Source organism: Aedes albopictus, chromosome 3, assembly GCF_035046485.1.
Source record: "Aedes albopictus strain Foshan chromosome 3, AalbF5, whole genome shotgun sequence".
Lineage (NCBI taxonomy): Eukaryota > Metazoa > Arthropoda > Insecta > Diptera > Culicidae > Aedes > Aedes albopictus.
In genome coordinates, this window is record NC_085138.1 from 371,354,810 (window position 1) to 371,381,950 (window position 27,141).

Sequence of the window (27,141 nt, forward strand, 5' to 3'; positions counted from 1 at the left end):
AGGGGCCACAACTTTGATTTCCTCGGTCAATTCCGTCTTGATATTGCGTTTTTATGTGTTTGACTTTCCAAAATCTCGTTCAATATTTTTGAAAATCGATTAAAAAAGCTAGTCTAAATTTATTCATTTTTTTTGTCTTATTACCCTTCCTTATAGATGGAAATTGGAAGAACTAACTAAAGGTGACCCAAAGTGGTCTTTTTTTAGAATTATACGCGTTCCCACGTATGCCACTGCATTTTTGTACACATAGTTCTAAACCGAAAATCTCCTTTTTTTAAATATTTTTTCTTTTCTTTTTTAATTTCAGGTAATGAAAGCCTTTCTATTGGAATAGTAAGTAAAGTAATCTGTATATCTCCCCCTTTTATAAGACTTGTTATAATTCTCATAGCAGATAAAGTACACATTTCAATCACGTTTTGAATCTTAATATTGATTATGACGATCGTGGAGCATATAAAACTTTATAATTGAAGGGGTTAGAAGAAAAGGGGTGTGAGTGACAAAAACCCATTATCGAGTTAACGATGTTTAAAGTTTTTCACCAATTTTTCATTCCATACAAAATATATGAAGTTTCCAAATCGATACAATTTTCTCCAATTTATTGCAATTTTTTTAAACATCGTTAAATAATATTTAAAAGGTTCCTGAAAGCTTGAAGCCTGAATTTTTTTTGATTTGCTCAGCTCAAAATCGACAAAATGATCACTTGGGCGCCTTTGCATCTCGGCCCCTCAATTCTGTTGAAGACGTCATACTCGATTTTAAGAGTTACAACTGCTTTTTTATAATAAAAAAAACGTATTTTCAGAATTCAATAAAAAGATTCAAGAGGAGCGGACCTGGTGTGGTGGTTAGAACACAAGACTATCACGCCGAGGACCTGGGATCAAATCCTACTCCCGACATACTCACAAAATGTGGGTTCTTCCTTCGGAAAGAAAGTAAAGCGTGGGTCCCGAGATGAACTAGCCAAGGGTTAAAAATCTCGTTAATACAGACAAAAAAAGCTTCAAATACAGAAGGCACACGTATAAAGCAGCGTACGAACTTTTCAATGCAACCGTGAGATTGAACATCTGTTTGCTCCTTTTTGAAATATGACTATTTGAAAAAACAAATGTATTTTTTTTTCGAAGAATATGAAAAAAATGCGCGTTGAAATTTCTTAAAGAGCTCCCTAATATCTCATTAAAAAACCATAAGTTAGGAATTTTAAGAGATATAAAAATGGTTTCTTCGGTAAACTTGTGGCTTCGTGGTCGTGCGGCTTGTGTCACCAAGCATTTAGTCGCATCGTGCTAGGAGTGCGGGTTCGATTCCCGCCGCAGCTGTCAGGAAAAGTTTTCGGCTGTGCCACTGGGCGTTGCATGCTAGTCCGTTGTCTAGTGTCGTGCTTCCTTCAAAGAACCGAATAGTTCACTGGAAGTACTAAACGTGTCCGTGTCTTTTTTTAATAAGTTTTTCTACAACATTGTAAACATTTTGAAAACGTGTACCTATATAATTTATAAAAAGCAGATGTTTGAAACAGCTAAATTAGAGGGACCACCCTAATTTCATTATGATGAGGAAAAAGGTCCACAACTAAGAAGAAATTTGCACAAAAACACCATGTATCTAAAAGTTTATGCAAACGTTCATCTCAGTATCTGCAAAGCATTTTCATCATTTTTATCGAAGTTTTTTTTCCGATTTTTTCAGATGCTCCTCCCAAGCAAACATTTTTAATTCAAATAGAGTCGTAGCCTAAGTAACAGTTATTAGTCAAATAGAACAGAAATGGCTCTTAGAACCACCATAAAACTGAAATAAAAGGTATTTGGTTTTATAGCGGTTCTCAAAACCTTTACACGACTTACTGGTCCTCAAAATGTTACTTGGGGGAGGTATTTACAATCATCTTCTTATTCTTTTGGCGTAACGTGCCCTCTGGGACAAAGCCTGCTTCACATCTTCGTGTTTTGTGAGCACTTCCACAGTGATTAAACTGAGCTTATTCTACCAAATACCATTTTGCATGTATATTATGTAGCATGCACGAAGATACTCTATGCCCAAGGAAGTCAAGGATTTTTATACGAAAAGTTCCTGTACCGACCGGGAATCGAACTCGTCATCCCCAGCAAGGCCGTGCTGTATTCCCACGCATAGCTGTAGCTATACGGGCCCTTATATAGAATATCATCATAAAACTAAAAAAGAACCGTTTAGGTTTTATAACGCTTCATAAAACTAGTTGATTTTTGAAATGCTGCCCAAGTTCCGATAATTTTTTTTGCCTTGGCTTGCCATGAGTCCGGGTTTCAAACAATAAGATATTTCGGGAACTGATCAAGTTCGAGTCTGGAAAATCAGAAACCATATCATCTCTATATGTGCAGTCAGTCGTCCGTCATCCGGTGTGACATCTGGATCCGTTCTGTATCGTAATCTCGCGAATCTCTCGCTCTGTCTTGATGCAACCAACAGCGAATATGTATCAGTAGCAAAGTAACATCAACATCGTCGGTCACGCTTGCTCGCAACCAACTATGTTGTGTGCAGTGGATTTGGCTTTTCCTGTCCTAGTTAGTGTGTATGTGCATCGTTCTTCTTTGGTTGACCTATTTATTTATGTATGTACATACATATGTACAGCACAAAACTTGGAGGAAAGTTGGCAAACTTTAACGGAGGTTGGCGGCTGCTGTCGGTCGCCACACTTGAATAAGTTGTTCTTCGCTCCTCCCGAAGTTATTGGCTAGGGATGCTGAATAGTAGTGTTGTTGTATCAATTTTTGATGGTTATCGATTTCATCAATTAGTCAATTGGAATGTGGTGGATATTTTCAGTGAACAACTCATACAGAGTTCTTACAACAACTAACTGAACGGGCATCCCTCTAGTTGTGAACAGCCCTAGCTGGGAAAGGTTCATCTTCACACAATGTTCCAAGCGGTTTCCAAGCTATTTCGAAAAACAAAAGATGCACAAATTGCCATAGCTGCACGGCTTCCGCCCAATACAGCCGTCTCGTGCCATTTACTGAAATCTTACAATGTCTCCACCGCAAACTCCATAAAAATCGGTTATGCAGCAGCAGGCACTGCACTCACTGGGTGGGTTGGGTACATGATGTGGTGCGTGTTTTGCTTCAATGAATGATACATTGTTGCTCGAAGTAGTTGTTGCCGCCGTTGTTGAAGGAAACCGTTGACATCTTTATGTGGTTCTATTTTGAGAGCTAAAATTGAGATGACTTTGATGACAGAGTCAACGGCGGGATGACTGCAGCTTTGATGGGCGGTAATTATTTTATGAGTTCAACTGATCCGGTTGAAAATGTTACTCAGAAATGATTTGTAGAATATTAGAAAGAAGGGCGTTGTTCTTGCCTTCTTAACAATCGCTTCAGCTGCTAAATGAGAACTATAATAACATTGAAAAGGTATATAGTGGCAACTTCGTAACTAAAAACTTTTTCTTGATTTACATAATCTCATTATACATTATATATACATTTATTGGAACAATCTATGGAAGATCGAATCGATGACGACGTCACTTCAGTTCTTGCTACCGGATTAGTATACGAAAGGAATATTAGTGTGCATTCTGCAAGTATCATTAAAAGAAACTAATAGGTGTACATTAATTGAAATAACTGGAACGAGCTCACCAATACACGTTTAAAATAACCTACCTACTCCACTTCAGTTGTTCCATGTGATATAAAATCATACAATCAATAAATTGATGAGCCAATTATATTGCATTTGCGCCTAGAATCGAATGCAAAAACATTGAACATTTGATTCCTGTGAACCCGTATTAGTGGTTCACTTTTCCTGAAAAATAGAACCTATACTCACACCGCGTAATCAGCAGAAAACAGCGATTGTTCCTCGAACCAACGCCGAACCAGAGCTTCAGGCTATGTACACGTGTCCACTAATTACAAGCCTGCAGGGCCGGGAGATCCCTCTGCTCTCTTTCGGACAAAAAGATATATTTACAAAACAGAGTGTGCGGAGGCTCACCATTATCATCGGCTTCATCCATCGCCGTTGTCATCATCATTACCATTAAACCAATCAGAAGCCATCATTAGTGGGAATGGGCCCGGCCGTGACCAACCAACAACAAGTACGGTACCGGGAAAGTGAATCATACAATTACCGGCGCCGGGGTGAACCGAATCCAGTTTCAGGGATTTCGGTTGTTGGTTGGATTTATGTTCCACCGCTGCTGGAACTGTTGGATCCGGGAAACACCTACGCACAGGATTGCCGGTGTTGACCTCGGGAAATGCTGTCGCTGACTTTGGTTGAACTGTTACTGTTTGTTGCAAGTCTAGCTTTGGTCAATAACGGAACTCCTGGAAAAATCTCTAGAAAAAAAATAAGAAAAAAAATATGAAAATTCATAAAGAAAAACTCATTTTGGAATTTTTGGAAGAATTTTCAAAATAACCATGAAAGCTTCTACTGAAGAATCTCCGGAAGAATACCTAAAGAAATTTCTTGGAAAATTCTTCGAAAAAATCTTGGTAAAATGCAATGAGTACTTGTATCAATTTTCAAAGAAATATTTGAAAGAGTGGCCATGAAAATTCTTGGAGAAGTCTCCAAAATTAAAGGCTGAACGGAACGCTAGATTTTTTAGAGGAATCTTCAGGGGAACTGCTGGATGAATCTCTATGAAAATTTCAAGGGTAATCTTCACTGAAACTTATGAAGAAATCTGCAATGAAATTCTTATGGGAATGAACAGGATAATAATAAAATAAACTCCAGTGGGATACCTGGGACAATTCCTAGGTTAACCCTCGGTGCAACTTTCTGGCGTATTCCTAGGATTAATTCCTATCGGAATTTTATAAGAAACTCGAAGAGCTTTTTCTGGAGGCATACATGAAACATATTGATGAAATTATCACGAGCATTTCTGGAGAAATTCTCAATGCCATTTTCTTGACAAATTTCCGGATGAACTCTTAAAACAAAGTGTCCTGGAAAACTCATGGAGATGTGCCAAGGAATTCCCACGAGCATTTCTGGAAAAATTCTCTACGATTTAAAATCTAAAAATCAACAACTCACCTGTTTTTTTTTTTAATTATTTTTTCCAGAAATGCTTTGAAAAGTTCGCAGAAAAGTTCATGGAGATGTTTCAAGAATATTTCCCAGAATTTCTGAATAAATTCTCAAAAAACTCAGAAGAAGAAAAACGCCTGGTGACATCCGGGAATTCTTGCAGAAATTTCAGGTGATTTTTTTTTGAAGAAATTCAGATATATTTTCTAAAGTGATTCTTCGAAAATTTTCGGAAAGGTAACCTGTGGAAATTTGTGGAGGAATTCCCGGGATTATTCCTTACCAAATCCATTTTGAAACTTCCTGGGTAATTCCTGAATTTAAAAAAAAAATGAAACGGAATGTTTCTGGAAACAAATCTTGAAGACATTTTTCGAGAAGAATCTTGGGAAATCCTTTGACAAATTTGCAAGAAAATCCTGCAGAAATTCACGCTGAAAGTTTTACAGAAATTTCCGACGAAATTTTTGACAAAAATCCTCAGGAACACTACAGGAAGAACTCTTGCTGAAAATCATGGAGAAATTTCCTAAAAAAATCCCTGAAGGTATTTTATGGAAAACTCCTAGAGGTATTCCCAGAAAACTACGTGGAGGTAATTTCTAGCGGCATTTATAGGAGAATTACTTGAGAAATTTCGGAGAAAACCCCTAGAGCAATTTATTTTGAAATTTCTGGAAAATACCATGGGCAAATTTCAAAATTATCGAGAAAATTCCTGGGAGAATTCCCTGGGAAAGATTGAGCTGAATTCCCAGGGAAATTCCGAGAGGAATTATTAGGGATATTACGAGAGGAATTCTCAGGGATACTCCAAGTGGATATTCCAGGGAAATTGCGAGAAGTATTCGCAGAGAAATTCCGAGAGGAGTTCCCAGGGCATTTCCGAGAGGAATTGTTATGGGAATTCTTGGAAGAATTTCTGGGGAAATTCTTAGAGAAATTTCCGAGGAAACTCTTGGAGGAAGTCCCGGGGAAATTCTTGGAGGAATTCCTCGGAAATTCCTGCAGCAATTTCCCCGAGAATTTCGCCAGAAATTTCCTCGGGAATTCCACCCGGAATTTTCCTAAGAATTCCTCAAAGAATATCCCCTAAAATTTATCAAGAAATATCCCCGGGAATTCCTGCAGGAATTTCCCCAGGAATTCTTCCAGGAATTTCGCCGAGGATTCCTCCAGCAATTTCCTCGGGAATTCCTCCAGGAATTTCCTCGGGAATTCCTCCAGGAATTTCCTCGGGAATTCCTCCAGGAATTTCCTCGGGAATTCCTCCAGGAATTTCCTCGGGAATTCCTCCAGGAATTTCCTCCGGAATTCCTCCAGGAATTTCCTCGGGAATTCCTCCAGGAATGTCCTCGGGAATTCCTCTAGGAATGTCCTCGGGAATTCCTCTAGGAATGTCCTCGGGAATTCCTCTAGGAATGTCCTCGGGAATTCCTCTAGGAATGTCCTCGGGAATTCCTCTAGGAATGTCCTCGGGAATTCCTCTAGGAATTCCTCCAGGAATTTCCTCGGGAATTCCTCTAGGAATGTCCTCGGGAATTCCTCTAGGAATGTCCTCGGGAATTCCTCTAGGAATGTCCTCGGGAATTCCTCTAGGAATGTCCTCGGGAATTCCTCTAGGAATGTCCTCGGGAATTCCTCTAGGAATGTCCTCGGGAATTCCTCCAGGAATTTCCTCGGGAATTCCTCTAGGAGTTTCCTCGGAAATTCCTCTAGGAATTTCCTCGGGAATTCCTCCAGGAATTTCCTCGGGAATTCCTCCAGGAATTTCCTCGGGAATTCCTCCAGGAATTTCCTCGGGAATTCCTCCAGGAATGTCCTCGGAAATTCCTCCAGGAATGTCCTCGGGAATTCCTCCAGGAATTTCCTCGGGAATTCCTCCAGGAATGTCCTCGGGAATTCCTCCAGGAATGTCCTCGGGAATTCCTCCAGGAATGTCCTCGAGAATTCCTCCAGGAATGTGCTCGAGAATTCCTCCAGGAATGTCCTCGGGAATTCCTCCAGGAATTTCCTCGGGAATTCCTCCAGGAATGTCCTCGGGAATTCCTCCAGGAATGTCCTCGGGAATTCCTCCAGGAATGTCCTCGGGAATTCCTCCAGGAATGTCCTCGTGATTTCATTCAGGAATTTCCTCGGGAATTCCTCCAGGAATTTCCTCGGGAATTCCTCCAGGAATTTCCTCGGGAATTCCTCCAGGAATGTCCTCGGGAATTCCTCCAGGATGTTCCTCGGGAATTCCTCCAGGATGTTCCTCGGGAATTCCTTCAGGAATTTTCTCAGGAATTCCTCCAGGAATTTTCTCGGGAATTTCTCCAGGAATTTCCTCAGGAATTCCTCCATGAATTTCCTTGCAAGTTCCTCCATGAACTTCCTCGCAAGTTCCTCCAGGTATTTGTTCCAGAATTCCATTTTCTCGAGAATTCCTCCAGCAATTTCCCAGGAACTCCTCCAGGACTTTCCTCGGGAATTCCTCCGAGAATTCCCTCGGGAATTCGGCCAGGAATTTCCTCGGGAATTCCTCCAGGAGTTTTCTCGGGAATGCCTCTAGGCATTTCCTCCAGGAATTTCTCCAGGAATTTCTCCAGGAATTTCTCCAGGAATTTCCACGGGAATTCCTCTAGGAATTTCTTCGGGAATTCCTCCAGGAATTTCCTCGCGAGTTCCTCCGGAAATTTCCTCCGAAATCCCAACAGGCATTTCCTCAAGAATTCCTTCAGCAATTTCCCAGGAATTCCTCCAGGACTTTCTTCGGGAATTCGTCCAAGAATTTCCTCAGGAATATCTCCAGGAATGTCTTCGGGAATTCCTCCAGAAATTTCCTAAGGAATTCATCCAGGAATTTCCTAAGGAATTTCTCCAGAAATGCCCTAAGAAATTCCTCTAGGAATTTCCTAAGGAATTCCTGCAGCAATTTCCTAAGGAATTCCTCCAGGAATTTCATAAGGAATTCCGCCAGGAATTTCCTTAGGAATTCCGCCAGGAATTTCCTTAGGAATTCCTCCAGGAATTTCCTCGGAAATTCATCCAGGAATTTTCTCGGGAATTCCCCCAGTAATGTCCTCGGAAATAACTCGGGAACTCCTCCAGGAATTTTCACAAGAATTCCATCAGAAATTTCTTCAGGAATTCCTCCAGGAATTTCCCAAGGAATTCCTCCAGGAATTTCCTAAGGCAGGAATTTCCTCGAGAATGCCTCCAGGAATTTCCTCGAGAATATCTCCAGCAATTTCCTCGGGAATGCTTCCAGGAATATCCTCGGGAATTCTTCCAGAAATTTTCTCGGGAACTCCTTCAGGAAATTTATCCTGAAACTCCTCCACAAATTCCTCAAGGAATTTCTCCAGGTATTCCTTCAGGAATTTTCTCGAAAATTCCTGAATTCGTCCTGGAATTTCCTCAGGAATTCATCCAGGAATGTCCTAACGAATTCCTCCAGGAATTTCCTAAGGAATTTCTCCAGCAATTTCGTAAGGAATGCCTCCAGGAATTTTCCTAAGGAATTCCTCCAGGAATTTCCCTAGGAATTCCTCCAGAAATTTCCTAAGGAATTCCTCCAGGAATTTCCTAAGGCATTCCTCCACGAATTTTCTCGGGAATTCCTCCAGGAATTTTCTCGGGAATTCCCGCAGGAATTTCCTCGGAAATTCCTCAAGAAATATTCACGAGAATTTCTTCAGGATTTTTTTCGGGAATTCTTCCAGGAATTTCCTCTAGAATTCCTCCAGGAATTTCTCCGAGAATGCCTCCAGCAATTTCCTCTGGAATTCTTCCAGGAATATTCTCGGGAATTCTTCCAGCAATTTCCTCGGGAATCTCTTTAGGAATTTATCCAGGAACTCCTCCAGGAATTCTACAAGGAATTTCTGCAGGAATTCCTCCAGGAGTTTTCTCGGGAATTTCTCAATGAGTTTCCCCGGAAATTTCAAGTAATTTCCACGGGGATTCCTCAAAAAAATCTTCGGGAATTCCATCAGGAATTTCCCCAGGAATTGCTCCAAGAACTCCAAGAACGAGGCAACTCGTTGTTTAATCTTTCTGGGGATTCCTTGAAGGGAAAATTCCCTGGGAAATCCTTCAAGAATTTCCATGGGATTTCCTCCAGGAATTTCTCCGAGAAAGCCTTGAAAAATTTTCCCGGGAATTCCTCCAGGAATTTTCTCGGGAATCCTTCTAGGTATTTTCTCTGGAATTTCTGCTTGAATTTTCTTCAGGAATTTCCTCTGCAATTCCTTCAGGAATTTCTCCAGAAATTCCTTAAGGATTTTCCAGGGAATTCTTCAATTTCCTCCAGGAATTTCCAAGGGGAGTTCTTAAGAAAAACACCGGGAATTCCATCAGTAATTTTCTCGGGAATTTCTCCAGGAATTTCCCCGGCAACTCCACAATGAATCTCTCTGGGAATTCCCCAAAATTTTCCTCAGGAAATCCTCCAGAAATTTCCACGGGAATTCTTACAGAATTTTACTTGGGAAATCCTCCAGAAATTTCCCTGGGAATTTTTCTGGAATTTTCCGGGAATTCCTCTAGGAGTTTTCCAGGAATTCCTCTAGGAATTTCCCGGGAATTCCTTCCAGAATCTTTCGGGAATTCCTCCAGGAATTTCCCTGGAATTACTCCAGGATTTTCTCAGCAAATTCTTCATGAAATTTCTCCAGGAATTCTTCAAGGAATCTACCCGGGATTCATCTAGGATTTTTTTTCCTGGAATTCCTTAAGGAATTACTCCGGAAAATCCTCCAGGACTTTTCACGGGGATTTCTGCAAGAAATTTCCACAAGAATTTCTCCAGGAGTTCCCAGGGGTATTTTGGGAGGGGCTTGCAGGTATATTCCAGCATGTTTTCCCAGAAATAGTGTGTAATTTATGGACGTCCCATTCGTCTCATATAAAAATATGTGGCCCACACAGTCCTTCACGTGCCTTCCCAGGACAAAATCCCCTTTTCCCCGTGCTGATTGCAAGGTTCAACCCGGATTGATCAGTTCTGGTTTTCGCGGAATCCATTTCAATCTGTTGCTATATTTGGGTCTTCAATTTCATGGGAATTCATGGGACAACCAGTAGTGGAGGGGGTATCGGGCGTCGTGTTCAGGCGAGGGAGGGAAGCCTCAAACTATTAAAATCGGCAATTTAATTATCGCTGAACGCGCATCACTTTCGATCGATTGACTCGATGATGGACGTGTTGTCGGTTGGTGTGATAGACGCGGACAACAACGGGGTCCGTCCGTTGGGCCGTCCGTCCGTCCGTCCGTCCATGGTGAGTCAGTCAGTGATGTGGTGTGATTTGATGAGAAGAATGTGGGATTTTTTCCTCTTCTGTCTGGATTTTATGGGTACCACTGACTGGTTGGATCCGTGGGAGTGAGTCAGTCAATGCTAGCCTGTGCTATGAGGACGAGTGCAGTGTTACGGTGCGTTGGTGAATTTTATCGGAAATTCGTAGAATATTTGCTGCGAGCCCTACTAATGGGACTAATGGGTGGTTGTGGGCTGATGCACTTTCCGATAACTTGATTAAATGAAAGAAGTTATGGTTTTTGTGGATACGAAATTGGGGCTTGTTAGACTAGGCTGAAATCTATATCTGTCGCGTAACGTAAAATTGGCAGTGCCTCGTTCATTGTTATTCCAACTTCACAGCACTGTATAATGAAGCTATCACCTTGCGCCTATAAATAGGCAATCTTTTTTCCCTTATAAAATGGCAATCCACGACAGAAGTGAACCTGTGCCACAACCAATCTCCTTAATTTGGCAGGTTTGCTGAAGGCGAGCGATTGCATCATCAGATCTTGCCGCAGCATTTATACACTGAAGTATTTGTTTTCGTATTGATAATGGCTCTTTGTGTAAAACAAGTGGACCTGATGATTTGTCAACTATAGCTAGATTCTGTCCACTTTAGAGATGTTGGATCAATATGTATTTACATCCAACATTTCCACAATTTCAGCATTCAGTTATTCATCGATGTCAAATACCACACAGTATGAATTGGGTTCGACATTCAAGAGCATTGTTCTCTCGTTACAGGCCATTAAACTCTCGAAATAATTGATAAATTGTCTCAAATTACTTTCGGAAAAAGAAACCTTCTGATCTGATATTGACCACATTAGCGATGATTGCTCTTAGCCCGGTACTCGAGTGGAGACGGCGGCCCTCACCGTTCGGTCGGTATTCGGCACCGGTGGCAGTGGGGTTGGCCTGGCAGTAGTGATGATTGCACAAATTATACCCCTTCGGGAATGACAACCATCCGGTAGATGGCGGCCCCAACATCGCAGATCAACGCACAAACTACTTTTGTTCAATTAGTACGCGGCGTGTGAGTGTTTGTTCGTTCAAGTGCGCTATAGACTCTTCGACATTGAAGAACCAGAGGAGCAGAAGGAAGGTCGTCGTCGAACGAAGGCAGGCAGGTCATGGTATTTGGACCGGACATTTCAGTAGAATGCGGTGACATAATTGAATATAATCACACGCACACACGCCTGTCGGCTGTCAACCGTTTAGGAACTCCGCCCCGGTCGTTATGAATTCCCGTAGCTCTCTCTCGCCCATGTAGCACCTAATAGCTCGCGCGAGTCGCCGCTGGCCGAAAAGCAATTAATTGCCGTTAATATATCGATCACGCGAAACACGACAACCGTGTGTCTTGTCGTCCGTCAGAGTGAGGTGTCACCACAACAGTCGTAGTCGGAGGGATGGCGAGCAAAACGAAAAAAAAAAGATATTTGGATAGACATGTTTTAGAGCATTAGTGTGTAGTGTTCAATTTCCAGACAACCAATTTGTACGTATAATAAAGTTGATGTCCGTGTTATACGTACTTTTATGTGGAAAAGTTTCGTCGCTTAAGATGCAGCGACAGTATCGTATGCGTACTAAGTGGAGGCGATATACGTGCATTGGAAGGACAATATTACGCTTTATGACTTGGAACGTTGTCTTATGTGACGTACAATATGCACTATTGCGACGTAATATAGTACCTTAAGCGAATTAAAAAAAATTCTTGTCGCCTAACTAATGACCTTTGGATTATCGAACCACACTTCACATTTATTGCATTTATTGCCAAACACTACTTAACAAGCTAATTAATTATCATGACATTCTTAGTAGACTATCATGAAGTTAAAAAATATCTGGATCGCGCTGCCAATTGTTGAATAACAACACAGAAAAAAATATGTAATTAAAATTCAGCGAGAAATCATGCACATAAAGGGAATGCTAGAGTTAGTGTACTTTTACATGAGATATAATGTAAAGTTACATTACCATCGTGTAAATTTCCGCCAACCATCGCGTAAACCATCATGGACTCCAATCGGTTACGTGACTATTAGCGGAAATTTACACGATTGTAACGTAATTTTACATGATATCTCATGTAAATATGCACTAAATCTGGCATTCCCTTTATGTGCATGATTTTTCGCTGAATTTTACATGAATATTATTTTCTGTGAAGGCCACAAAACAATAATAATGATTTTGTAGTCATAATGATGGCTGTTTACTTTCTTGTAACTTTTTGGCACTGCATCTTTCATTGTTATAACATATCAAATCGCATTATGTCACCATAAACGATTCTAGCTTATGCGAGTTTATATGCATAAGGTACACCGGGGCAAGTTGAAACGGGTGGGGCAAGATGAAACAGCCGGTTAACATGATGTTATCCAATGATGGTCAACTGCTTGAATGCCATAACACACATTTTTTGATTCAAACAATCTCTTGGCGAAAGAAAAATTTTCAAATTGTATTGAAATCTATTTCAAAACTTCGTGTTTCATCTTGCCCCACCCGTTTCAACTTGCCCCGGTGAACCTTACTTTAACGAGTCTATTTTTGCATTAATACGATTCAATTTGTACACAAATAAATATAAAATAAGAAAAGTACAAAATGAATTCATCGTAGCATGATTATGCGAATTTATTTGACACTTCGAGAGTTCGCTCGCACGCCTATGCGAATAAGTTAAATTCATCGTAATAAAACATCAGAATATCGTGTAGTACGATGTAATCATACCTTATAAAAATTGATTTGTATTCTTATACGACTTTACCAGATACATCGCAATAATTTCAAAAAAATAACATCATATGCGTTGAAAATTGTCCCTTCGCCGTACATATATGCGATAGTTACTTAAAATAGTACTTTATACGATATACTGCGACTCCTGATTGTCTAAGTAAAGTGATTCCAAATAGAATAAATCTGGAATTGGTAACCAAAACTTTTCCGCTGATTCAATGCTCTGTATTTCAAAATTCTGATGAGATAGAAGGACACCGTCCTCGGCAAAATTGTACACCAAGCTAAGAACCGTCTGATAATTGAGTAAATGGTTCATGATTTATCCCCTAGATGGCGTCTAGTGGCTAAAGGTTCAAACACGTGTATCTTGAACCTCTAATGAACTAGAGGAATGCTGTTTCCACAAACTGTCTCAAGCAATTTTGCTTGGTATTTCTGTTGGAGTTCGTTTGAAAATTTTCTCCAAATATTCAGTTCATTCGAGCGTTACGGCACACAAAAATAAAATGAATTTCAATACAAAACAACATCAGGAGGGAGGGTTTACATACAAGGGCTGTCCTTTTTAGTGTTCGTAATCAATGGATGTTGCCTTGATACTCCGCGCAATGCCTTCCATTTATGTTTGATAAGTTTCAGAAACAACTACAAAACGGCTTCCTATCAAGCGATGGCCAATCTCCAAAAATCTAATTGTTTACATAGGTACACGGAAGTTGCTTTGTTGCGTTCGTTCCTTGAAAAAATCTCGCTGTTTTCCGTTGTCTATAACAAATTTCAATTGAAACACCAAATGAGAAAAGGCCTTGGTACCTACCTCACCATCACCAGATGAACCAAGTTTAATTGTTCGACAGAAAGGCTCATTGAAAAATCGAAAGCCCCCATCATTCACGCGTATAATTGTGCCAAATCTGCATACATAATCAGAATAATCCTCGTCAGACGCTATTGCCAGGTGCGCGGTGTGTTACGCTGAGACACCTCGCTCGCCAAGAGTAGGTATGAAACGCTCGTTTACCGCCTGTGAATGGTGTGCTCTTCGATGGGTATCGTTTCAATTGGTCGACTCAATCGGCGCGCGTAATAAATTTGTACTTATGGTTTCGATCATCATCAGAAATTAATTTGACTCTGGCGAGCGATGGTTAAGCTGGCGTACGGTGAAAGACAAACATTCGTTGAATGGGTTCGTCGCACAGTTGGATTCACTCATCGCTGCCAATGTTTTTACACCTGATGATTGATGGACGGCCGTTTGGCTTTTTACATTTGTCAGCCGATGCCTAAAAAGCTAAAGTGCTTCTTCGACGAGAACCAGAAGTGAAACCCACGAGCTCTCAGCTGCATTTTGTATAGAAGACCGGTACGGTTTGTAATAAATGGCATTACCTGTTGTGTGCTGCTCTTATTTGCTTGGACAACTGGACTTTGCTACAAAATAGAGTGACCCATGGTTTGATGGGAAACTTAAATACTGTTAAAACGTGCACGAAATGTTGCTCTTTTTTATCTGTATTAACGAGATTTTTAGCCCTAGGCTAGTTCATCTCGGGACCCACGCTTTACTTCCCTTCCGAAGGAAGAACTCACATTTTGTGAGTTTGTCAGGAGTGGGATTCGATCCCAGGTCCTCAGCGTGATAGTCAAGTGTTCTAACCATCACACCAGATCCGCTCCATGTTGCTTATTGACAAATTGAGAGTTGAAGTTAGTAAAAAAAAAACACGTTCTGGTGGGATTCGAACACACGACTCCTTATTCGCTAGAGTGGCGCTTTAACCAACTATACCACAGAACATGTAACGATTCTGCGTAATAGTCCAAAATTGGAAATTCTTAAAAAAGAAACACTGCCGGATTCAAGTGTAAGTTGACATGACCCTCTTAAAATTTAAGCTCAATCAACCGCTTGCAGGATTTGGATAGGCAATTCCAAAGTTTTTGGTAAATGAGTGTATCAGTGAGTGATTGAGTGAATGAGTTTGTAAGTGACCCAATCACTCACAGGAATTTCCACTATCCCTATGAATCTGATAAAAAAGTATAAAAAAGAGATTTTTTATAAACGTTGTCCATATTAAACAGTTTATGATTTAAAACTGTCTTTGCAATTCTTTGTGGGATTTTTAAGGATTATTCTATCAAATTTTATAGTGAACTCTTCAAAAATTCTTCAAAATCCGCAGATTGAGAATAATTTTGCTGGAGGTTTTACATAAATTCCAAAAGTGATGCCAGAAATTCTTTACTTTGTTTAACGTTCTGAAACTTTTTATCGGAAATCTATTCGTAAAATATGCCTTTTCCAGAAATCAGTCACAGTATTCCATCATTTACAAATTAATAACTATTGGCTCACAACTTTTTTAAAATTATTTTCAATAAATTTAGCGTTCTACTTTTTACTTTTTTACTTTTTTACTTTTTTACTTTTTTTCTAAAAAAAAACAACTCCTTCAGATGTACCACGGTTACAGCTTTTGTAATGTTGTTAGCCGTTTCTGCAGGCTATAATCCAATCCACCTTACGAAGAAAGAACTGTTGATTATGCTCTGAGGGACAAACAAATGAATGTTCGAAACTTCAGCTGATTCCAGCTTACGATTGTTTTGGAAGTAACAAGTGGACTAACGTTACTCAGCACGTCAGCGGGATCCCAGTTGGATCACGTAGAGAATCGACAAGCGTAATTTCACGTTACTTTTTGTTTTTTATTTTTCATTATTTTTTGTTTTTTTTTCTATGTTTTTTTTATTTTTATCATAATGGAGCAATATTTTCGAAATTGGTTTCCATCTTGTTTTCCATATATGTATAGTAAGAGGAAGGATCAAGGTTTCTAATGAGTTTCTCTGGTCCAAAATGTTTTTCAGTTTTCCAGAAACAAATTTCAAACGGAGTTTAGTAAAAATTGTTTTCAGGAAAACTGGCAAACATTTTGGACCAGAACAAACTAAGATGGTACCTTGAACTTTCTTCTAACTGTGTATGGAAATCGATTTTGAAAATATTGTTCGTTTTGCCTTAAGCCCGACATATTCAACTGGTATCCTAGACTCCCAATACTTTTTCTGAGGTTTTATACTGAGTTGTTTTTTAGATTTCAACAGGAATTATAGTTGATATTACTCATGGAGTTCTTCCCGCGATATGTTTTTTAAGGTTTATTGCTGTCATACTCTTCAGGTTTCTCTAAGAAACTTTTCTAGGATTTCAAATAATCTTCGAAAGAGTGTAATCAATTTTGGATAACTGACACTGAGGAAGATTACAAGTGGTAGTCGAAATACGCGTATCTGTCAAAGGATAAGCAATTAGGGCGGAATGAAAAGGTACAAAACTTATTACATCCATTCGAAGTGGGTATTCTGCTTAGAGGGTTCGAAAAGTCGGTACAAGATTACAAATAATGTTTTTCCCAGAATCCCTACAATAGAAATACACTAGAACGCCAATGGCGCTGTACTCAGTTTTCCTATTTAATTATTTTAATAACTTTAGTTGTAATAATTGATTATGTTTAAGTGCCCATCTTGTAGAGGACCTTTTGTTTTGGTAAACAAATTTTATTTGACACTTAAAGTACCGCTACTGACGCTGTAAGGGCGAGGAAAACTAGATGTTAGTCACACGAATAGTCGTGACATTGGATTTCTGTGGCTGGTTATTCTAATATCCCTACCGAAAATTGACCCGGGTTTCGAAGACTACTTTATCAAGAAGACATGCAACTCTGTTATTTTCCCATACTAACGGCAAGCGTCAAAGACGACACCGCTGTCTGGTGAGCTAAGGTGGTACCTTTGTGTAAATGTGTAAGAGTGTATTGGTGCGAGTATGAAAATGTACACACACTGTCATGAATAGTGCCACCTTCATCCGGGGTGGCGCTGCTAGCATTGACTCCCGTTTTTTTTTTTCAGCAGTGCTGCAAGTCTTCTTGATAATGTGGTCTTCGCGGGTTTCCTGTGGGTTTTTATTAGGTTTTTCTAATATACACTCCAGGAGTTCGTGCCAAGATTTTTCAAGAGATTTTTTCAAAGTACCTCCTAAGATAGCCCGTGGAATTCCTTGTAAGAAATTTAGCATGGAATCTCGCGATGAACTCCTAGAAGAACTTTTGGAGATATAACAAGAGGAATTTTGGACTAAATTCCAAAAACCCGCATCTTGGAAAAACTTCTTGGAGTGATCTCAGGTGGAAATATAAGGGAAATTTCGGGTGTAAACTTTGACAGAAATTTTCGGAAGAATTACGGGAGAAATGCAGCGATCAACTCCAAGTTCTAACCCGAATAGTTCTTTGAGAAAATCCTTGGATGAACTTCTACAGAAGTATAGAAGACTTCTCGTGAGAAACTGTACCGGAGGGCCACTCAGAAATCTTTTTTAAGTCACTTCATTATAGTGAGTTTTAACTTGAACGTTGGTTCCCCACGTACTGGAAGAAATCCCGAAAATTATCTAGCAGAATTCCCGTGAAAAACTCTAGCTGGAATCCTATAAAAAACTCTGTTGAAAATCACAGTAGCTACTTTGAGTAGCTCCAAAAGGAATTCCGACAGCAAATCCGGAAAAACTCAAATTTAGGGAGTTTTCTGGAGAAACCCTGAAAAAAACCTCCGACGAACCTCCAGAAAGCATCCCTAGATAAATCCAAGGGAGAACTCCGGGAGAAATTGCGGGAAGAATTCAGTAAGAATTCGCGGTAGAAATCCTTGAAGATATCCAGCCATGAGTTTTAGGAAGAATCCTGAATAGAAATTCGGAAGAAATCTTCAGAGGATTTTTGGAACAAATTTTGAATCGATTTCCAAGCAAATCCCCAATCAAATCTGCTAATCGCTGAAGGGATTCTTGAGATAACAAGTTGTCTCCAGGGTTATATCGGTATCGGAAATCGTTAATATTTCGTCGTTATTTCCAAATTTGCTTAGGATTTTCATCGGAATTCCAACATTACTGCACCAGCAGATGCAAATCCCTTAGGCTAACTTATTAAAACTTGTATTTATTAACTATTAATTAATACTTGTGTTCATACGGAAATCTTTGTTTTTTGGTGTACTCATAATGTGTAGTTTAGTAAACTCGTTTTTATGTTTTCATATGAACATGTTTCACAAGTAGTAGGGTACTGGTTCCCTTATTAAGCATGTGGCTCCCATTTTCATCCTACGAAAAACAAAGGGTTGAAGCGTTGTTTGTTTTGTTTCTTATTTTTGTATTTTTTGTTAGGAGTGAGCACGCATAAAAACAAAAAGAACGGAATCAATCGGTGCCGTAATCGCTTGTTTTCGAATAGGATGAATATGGGAGCGTGAGATTACTGATGGAACACATTCCCTATTAAGTCAAGTTTACTACTGTTTGTCTTACTCCTACTCCATAGTGTACTGAAAGGATGTTCACTTATTATCTTAACAAAATTTTGATAGAAGGCTCGTAGGTTAAAGTCACATAGGGTAGCTTACGTATTTTCGGAAGTTTTGTTCTCTTCGTCATGGAGGGTTTTTGAAACCTGTTGATCTAAAAGTTGGCCTCAAATCCTCCCCAACCAAGCTGAAATAAATGCCCAAATTTTAGGCAATTTGGCCCACAAAAACCCCCCATGACGAAGAGAACAAACCTGCCGATAATACCCTTGGTCACCCTATATCAATCATCTCAGTACGAAAAATTGAGATGGTGTCTGTATGTGTGTATGTTTGTATGTCTGTGCACAGAAAAAGTTCACTCACATCGAAGCCCCCCCCCCCCGAAGGCGCTCAAAACGCTTGAAGTTTGTATGGGAAAACTTGACCAAATGTATGCATAAATTTGAAGTTTTCGAATTTTGCCGCTAGGTGGGACTGTAAGCCTTCAATAATCAAATCCTTTTGTATTATTGTAGGTGACTATATGCCAAAGAACTTTGTCGAAGACCGCAAAGTGACGTTGGATCACTGGGAAAAAAGTTATACCCTAGGTAAAGTGCTTAAATCAATCAAATTTGATTTGGTAAAACGAAATATTGTGCATGAGTCGTTAATTTAGATGTTAATTGACCACTTTACCTTTTGATTGCCTAAAATAAATATTTCCATGCTTAATGGCTTGCAGTCAAAAAAGCTCAAAATCGCATATTTTGCCCTAAAAATTGAGGTATAGCTCAAAATTGTGACGTGCTGGAGCAAATCTAAGCCCAGATTCGGATTCAGCGGTCCAAAATCTGTCAGAGACACATAAGTTTGCGCTTGAGACAAAAAAATGTTGCGCTGTGTAATCGATTTTACTGAGGCTCATTACACCAACTGTCGAAACCGGGTGCAAAAGGTAAACAATGCTGCAGTATAGCTGTATTTAGTTGTTCTATTTTCGTCAAATAGTTACCGAACACGGTGTTCCAAATTAAGTGTGTACACGGAGAAAAAAGCCAAGTCAATCATATTGCGGTCCCAAACAAGCATATTTGTGCACTGACTTTTATATAATCCTATTTTGAGATTGTATTGTGCATAATATAATAGGTCGAAGAATAATGGAAGCTTGAATTAAGCAGAATTGATGATCTCTTTAGAACAAGAAGTATGGTTGATTCAATCCAGGCCCCTGACACGGCCTATATCAATGCATTGGATTCATGGTAGACAGGATGTCCTAGGCACTAATAAATAGCGCCCACTGTCAAATGCGAAAACATCAACAATTTTTTGTTTAACGTTTATTTTGGTTTGTTGATCAGTTTTTGGAATCATTTTTTCCACCTGTTATGATCACAAAACACTTCAAACTCGCTCTAATATTAATGTACGGTAAGAGGAGCATGCGATTAGTTGAATAAAGCAACCCAACAAACACGCATTGTGAATGTGATTTCGTGTTTGGCTCACAACATCAAACAAAAGCTGCGTTTGTTGATTACACGCTCGTTTCAATTTGCACGAATATGAGTATGTATAAGGCAGTTACATGTTGGCTACGATATATTTCATTGATGCCAGGGGCCTGATTCAATCATAAAATGCTTACATCAACAATATTTATGGTTGATGGTTTGACAGTTCACTTATTGTCATGGTAGATTCAAGCATGTTTATGTTTAACTTGACCCTTAACTTAAAGCTTGAACTAGCTATACCGGATAATTGATTTAAGGTACTTCAAGCATACATAGAAAATCGCTGCTATTTCATTGAAAAAATATTGAAAATCTTCAAATTTTTGCATAAACGTTTCAATAATAGTAGTATGTGTGTGCAATATGTTCTAATAAGTCTATTTAACGGAAGCTTACACTCACTTCAACAACATAGCAGGAAAATGGGAGATTGTTGTTGAAAGAATGACTTCGTCAAAAATGCCATTTCTCCGTTGCAAAGGCCACTTTTCTCACTTTTTCTTATCGAAATATGCATCTCAGCCATTTCTTAAGACAATAGTAAATTTTGATTGTGCGATATTTGCCAGAAAACCATTCGCCAGAATTCCACTGGCCAGAATGACATTTGCCAGAAAATACCATTTCCCAGAAAACCGTTTGCCAGAAAGAACCATTTCCCAGAAAACCATTTGCCAGAATGTACCATTCTCCAGAAAGTACCATTTCCCAGAAATTTTCCGAAGTTCTCAATCCAGAAGTGGTCGCAATCTAATGATAATTTAAAGCATTCTTATTGAAAAAATAAATCGTGTTTTTTATTTGTTTTGGACCGATTGGCCCACAATAACGATTGTAAAAATGTAAAATTTTAATTTTGTTCAGATTTATATGCGAAAGTTAAATAAATTATTGGAACTGATGTAAGAGCAAACATTAAATAATTTTAGAGTAACTTTTGAAGAAAAGCCTATAGTTTAAAGAAGGGCAAATCACTCTGAAACAATAAATTGATGTGAACTCAAACCTTTCAAACTTTACAATACATTAAATCTCTTACGTTATTTAATATTTTATTGCGAACAACAGCTAGAACATTTCCACAAATTTGTTTTGTGGACAAGTTGATCAGGATGTGGATCCAATTGATCAAATATTATTTTGATGGAATTTGATCAATAGAAGGATTTTCCTTTCTTCAACACGTAGGATGTTCTTTCCAGCTTTTACTGATATGGAATTTTTGGCTTAACTAACATTTTTCAAAGATTCCCTTCTTTCAATTGAAAGTAATTTTAAAGCTTATTTTTGACAATAAAAATAACATGATCACTTTAAATAATAATTTTGGTGCCAAACAGCAAAATTACCCGGAATTGTTGATCACACACTGAAGTCAATCGAATACCATACACAAAAACCTTATAGAAGCAACAAGTAAAATACACAGAAATAATAACTTAAGTGACGGTTTTACCTATACCATTAGCCTGACTGTCACTGCCCGAAAGCCAGTACCCCCAATATCACAAGCTTGAATGTACCATTAGGCCGAATATATGGCCTAAAAAGCTTGTTCTTGAGGAAATTGATTCTAATATTTCTAGCAGTTTATTCCTTCTTTTAATCATCTGCTGTTCTTTCTAGATGAACTTCTTAGTTTATGTGCGCCATTTCTAACCAATATATTCCCTTATCACGGTGATTGTAACATGTGAGCTTAACATATTTGGGCTTATCTAATGGCGCTCCGGCTACTGTTATAGAATCTTACTATCAATGGTGTAAGGGCATTCGGCTGAAGGCCATTGGGTCGAATGTCATTGAGTCAAAAAGTTATTTTGCCGAATGGCCATATTTTTTTTCCGTTTTCTTCTTTTATGCTGTCAAAACAATTGTTGAAGTTAGAGCTACTGAATTTTACCCATGAATCTTTCCTTCTTTTAAATATAGAAACAATATACGGGTTTAAGATCTGTTATTTTTTTTCAATAATTCAACTATTTTTTTCCGCAATATCAATATTGCTTTACGATTCTAACATAATCAGCAATTTATGCCAAAAACTAGACTAGATGAAACTAGAAAGAACAGCTTGTGTTCAGAAGAAGGAAAATTTCACTATTTGAACTAGAGAGAATAGTTTCATTGTAGAAAAATAGTTTTTTGCACCGAAACCGTTGATGTTCAACTAGTGAATTTTGCCTTCTTTTGAATATAGGCTGTTCTTTCTAGTTTCATCGTAAGACTAGTTTTTGGCAAAAATTGTTGATTGCACTAAAACAATAAGGCAATATTAATATTGTATAAGTATCAGCTAATTATTGGAAAACCGAACAAATTTAAGAAACCGTTCCAATTCCTGTTCCATAATCACTGAATTGCGATTCGTGATCACCATTCTACCTATTGAACATTCGGCCTAATGGACTTCGGTCAGCAGTATTTTGACCATACCAGATATTTGTGGACATATGCACTTATAGCCTAGTTACATCGAAGTCTCGCGCTTAGTATCATACAGGCGTATCTGCTATGATCGATTTCTCTTCATCGATTTTCTCTTTGCTCAAGAACTACCGGTGAATCATTTCCTGTTGTTTTCGTTGTTCTAGCCCTAGTCGTCCTTTCTCGGAACAAACCAAGAGATCATCCTAGCAGTGCAAATATTGAATTATTGTAAACGATTGAAACTTATGACATTTTTTTTGTAAATGGACTGAATTATATCCACCAAATTCTTACAATCACATCTTTAGTTTCAATTAATTCTTAGAAAACGGAGAAAATTTCTATTTGCCCGAAAGTACCATTTGCCTGAATGTACCAATCCCCATAACTTAATATTTAATATTAAATTCTGGGGATTGGTACATTCTGGCAAATGGTACTTTCGGGCAAATAGTATTCTGGCAAATGGTACTTTCTGGCAAATGGTTTTCTGGCGTTTGTCATTCTGGCGAATGGTTTTCTGGCGAACGGTTTTCTGGCAAATATCGCACAATCGTAAATTTTCTTCTAGATGTGCTTGGATCCGATAGGTCCGCGCTTCCCAAACTCTGTTTTCGCGGCGCACCAGTCTCTTGCAGGCTCGCTAAAACGAGCTGAAAAAGCGAGCCTGTGACGCGTTGGGGCGCCGCGAAAACCGAGTTTGGGAAGCGCGGCGATAGGTATTCGAAAACAAATTGGGGCAAAGCTTGAATTTATTTTGGGAATGAAAAATTAAAACTAACTTTATCTCACCTATCGTTTCTACATTGCAGGCATATTCTAATTCACATTATAAAATATACATATTGCACTAAAATTCCATATTAGAGAAACGTTTACACAATTAGCACAACTTTTTCCTTGGAGCGAGCCTTGGAGAACATTGTTGTCGATACTTTCAATTGACGCCGCCATGATGAATCCTTATGGCTGAGTAGATAGCAGCCAAATTTATGACATATATGCTTGGTTTAATTTTATTATGGTTGGTATTCAAAATTGTTGATTCAATTAAAAAATATGCTTACTATAATCATAAAATCGTTGTGAAACAACCATTTGAAATAATTATACCAAGAATATCATCGAAGCTTAGGCGAACTATCAAAAAAGTTATATCAACCAGACGATATTTCTGTATGTATTTGGTATCGTGAGATGTCTGGAATCTGAAAATAGTGATAAAAAAATCCAAGATGGTAGACACTAATTAAAGATAGCGAACCGAAGTTCAAAATGGCGGTTTATACTAGGTTTCAAAACTGTGTAATATGGGTACATTGGTATGAAAAAGATGTCACGAGTTTAATCATAGTTGCGAGAAAATCCTAGATGGCGGAGCGACTCTCAAAATAGCCACCAACAATTTTAAATGATGGCCTTTTAATGTAGTTTAAGGTTTTAAAACCATAAAGTATGGCTCAACTCTCAAGATGGAGAACAACAATTACATTTTGGATTTTCTGAGAACCGGACATCATGTACATACCCACTGGCGTCCATTATTGGATTATAGGGGGCCAATATTGAGTAAATCGTATTCTCTTACTATGTAAAATCGGTAACAATAGTGGACCCCTGTGATTTCACCAATCCGGACTGAAAAGTGAAAGGGGCTCCATATTAGTTGTGGTTCCACTATCGACTAAATTACCCTATATAAATATCTCAGGTCGTCTTCAGTCGCACATCTTGCAGTGGTGCATAGAAACCAAAATGCAATTTCAAATCTGATTTTTCCATTTGCTTCCACTGAGCGATGCCATTCCATCAAACAGCTTCCTCCCTCATCCCCCATCATTCCTTATTTTCCTAAACCTCCCACCCCCCACCACGTCTGGGAAAGTCACCGTACGAGCAGCAGCAGCAGCAGCAGCAGTGTGTTTATTAATTTTCCACTTTCCACTAACGTCAATATTTTTCCTCCTGTTCTCTTTTTCTCTTGCAGGACTCTCCCCCGGACTCGCTCTCACAGGATAGGAATTATCCTTACCTCTCACGCAGCCTCGCATATCCGCGGCTCGACTGAGAGAGCCGGAGAGTGAGCAGCAACGACGCAAGGACATTCCCCCTTCGGACGGAGCCGTGTCGCGCAAGCAGTCAGTCAGCAGTTGCCATCGGGCAGAGTTCTGAACCGGTTGTCGGTTGTCGTGCGTGTGCGTCATACAAGAACGGAAACGGGGTCACAAGTCGCGAGTCTGGAGTCTCGAAGTGTCCCGAACGGGTGGAGATAATACAATTAGCGAAGAGAAGAAGACAGGGGGGTTTAGGTCCGACCGGTCGACTTTTCGCGTGCGAATTCGGGGAAGGGCTTTGAGTGATTCCCGTTACGTGGGGTGCGATCGAATTGGGTTCGATCGGGAGAAGAATATCAGCATCGGGCATTGCTGCAGAAGAAGTTGGTAGAAGAAAATAATTAAATATTCCGCCTGTGCCCAAGTGAGCGAGTGTTTGTGCTGAGGCAGATAGATATACCGAAGGAAAACCGGTGAATACGAGACGGAGTGCTGGGCTGTGTGGATGGTGCTGCTGATGCTTTGTCGAGTAGACGAGTGCGGTGCTTGTGTCTATGTTTCTTTCTGTGCCAGCCAGCTCCGTTCCGGTCCCGTCGTCGTACAGGGAGAGAGTGGTGTGAGGGAGGGTGATTAAGTGGAATGAGTGAGCCTCCTCTTTCGGGTTCGCGCGGTGTTTCTAGTCTTCTCTGCTTCTTCGCATAGGCAGGCATAAGCAGACGACGACGACGGCCTCCGTCCAATGCTTTGTGTGTTCTTCGAAACCTGGAATTATTCTGTACAACACCCTGCTTCAGGTCTGCCCGTCTAAGCTCGCTGGATCCAGAGTTTGTGTGCCGGTGTGTGAGTGCGTCTCGAACCCCTCGCCCTCGGGTTGACCGACGACGACGACGACCGTAGTTGTGTGTAGGGTGATGCAGATGCCAGTTTAGAAGAAACAGACATGTGATAAATGAGAACACAGCGGTGTTCAGCGAAGAATCCCAAGAAGAGCTCTCGAGTACCAAGTGGCGCAAGAAGAATGTGAAAAAATGACGAAAATCCTCAACGAAACTCGACCGAGATGTGCTTAGACAGTGTTTCGGGCCGTTTTTGTTCTAGTTTGGGATAATTTCCATCATTTCGGGGGTGAAAATCGATAATCCTCTTCTCGAGAGGTGGAAGTTCTGTGAATTCGTAAAAACATCAGCACTGAAAGTGTGAACAGTGCATCAGTTTAATCGCATCTTAATCACAGTTAATCCCGAAGTGCACGTACGTGCAAAGGCGTGCACGTTCCACCATGTTCGCCGAAGGGACATTGCACAAGAAATACAGGATCTCCTTATCGTTGACCCGCGCCGTAGAATCCAACCATGATCGGTGTAGCACCCATAACAGTCTATTAACCAATCGGCAACAGCCACAGCCGCCAACGCAACCAGAAGAACATGACTGCAGCAGTAGCCTTAGTAGTAGGATCCCTAGTGATATCGACGACAGCTGTCTACGGTTACGGCCGAACCTGCTGGATTGCTCCTGCGGCGTCCACTGCAACCACAACGACATGCTGCCCAGCTGCCGAACCCCCAGTAGTAGTAGTCACCCCAACCCCAGTAGCCGTACCCGCAAATCTGGCCGGCGGAGACAACGCCGACCGGACACAGTCAAGAAGGTCCGAGTGAGAAGCCCCTCGCCATTCCATCGATCCTTCAACATCCGGCGATCAACCACCTCCCTAGCATTACTTCTAACAACCACCCTGCTCCTAGTACTGCTCCACCCAACCCGGATAGGCGGGGTCCTGCTGGACCCCAACGGAGACGGTACCGGGCCGGCCGGAGGACCAGTTCAAGTTTTCGGCGGCGGGGACGGGTTCGGCAGTCTCAACCTGGAGAAAAGCATAGCGGCGGTGTTTAGCCGCGTCGCGTACGGCTCAACGACAACGACCAAGCGAAGCATACCGGACAACGTGTACGTGCCCAGTCTGACGACCGTTTCGACGCCCCTGCTGACGACGTTTAGGTAAGTGTGGCCCCTGGCCTCACCGGCACGAGACGGTCGGTGGCCGGCTATTTCATTTCCTGTTCTAATCAATTTGATGTATATGAATTCAAGGGTGTAGGTAGGTTTTCTAATCAGGGGGCGAGCACCCTCAGATAAAATAAAACTAATACAAAATTTCTGCTGAATTTCTTACCGAGTGGAATGTTTACTCTTACATAGATCGTCTGAAGTTAATCCCGGATTCTCTTCAGAATTCACATTATCATTTCATGCTGAAGTGTACAATGAAAATCCGTCAAAAGATTTAGTTGAATAAAATATAATAGAGTGTCTATAAAAATAACTAACTAGTGCCACAAAGAATCCAACAGATTCTACAAATTTCAAACAGTTTTTTTTATGTGAACGGTTACTAAAACACTTAAAATTAACTAGCATTTTTTATGCCTCTACCGCTCAAGAAATTTCTATATATATTTTTTTTAATTATGTTAATCATCTCATTTACGTTCTTCAAGAATATTGCACCGAACAGAGTGTGCTTATGCATGAAAACTTGGTTCGGTATTCATTTTTCGGCTTGCGCTCTCTAGCCGTAAATGTGAAAGTTATGAAGTAATGAAGATATGAAGCTT

The 27,141-nt window shown here is 40.0% G+C and overlaps 1 protein-coding gene across 1 annotated transcript in view; it reads left to right on the plus strand.

Moving 5' to 3' along the window:
• Positions 1 to 298: 298 nt before the first annotated feature.
• The window catches only part of LOC109397120 (uncharacterized), a gene marked incomplete at its 3' end in the record, with an annotated part of 66,296 nt that continues 39,453 nt past the window's right edge, over positions 299 to 27,141 (plus strand). Inside the window, 2 exon segments of the mRNA XM_062855593.1 lie at positions 299 to 336; positions 24,457 to 26,524. Coding sequence (XP_062711577.1) covers positions 25,803 to 26,524 — 722 coding nt within the window.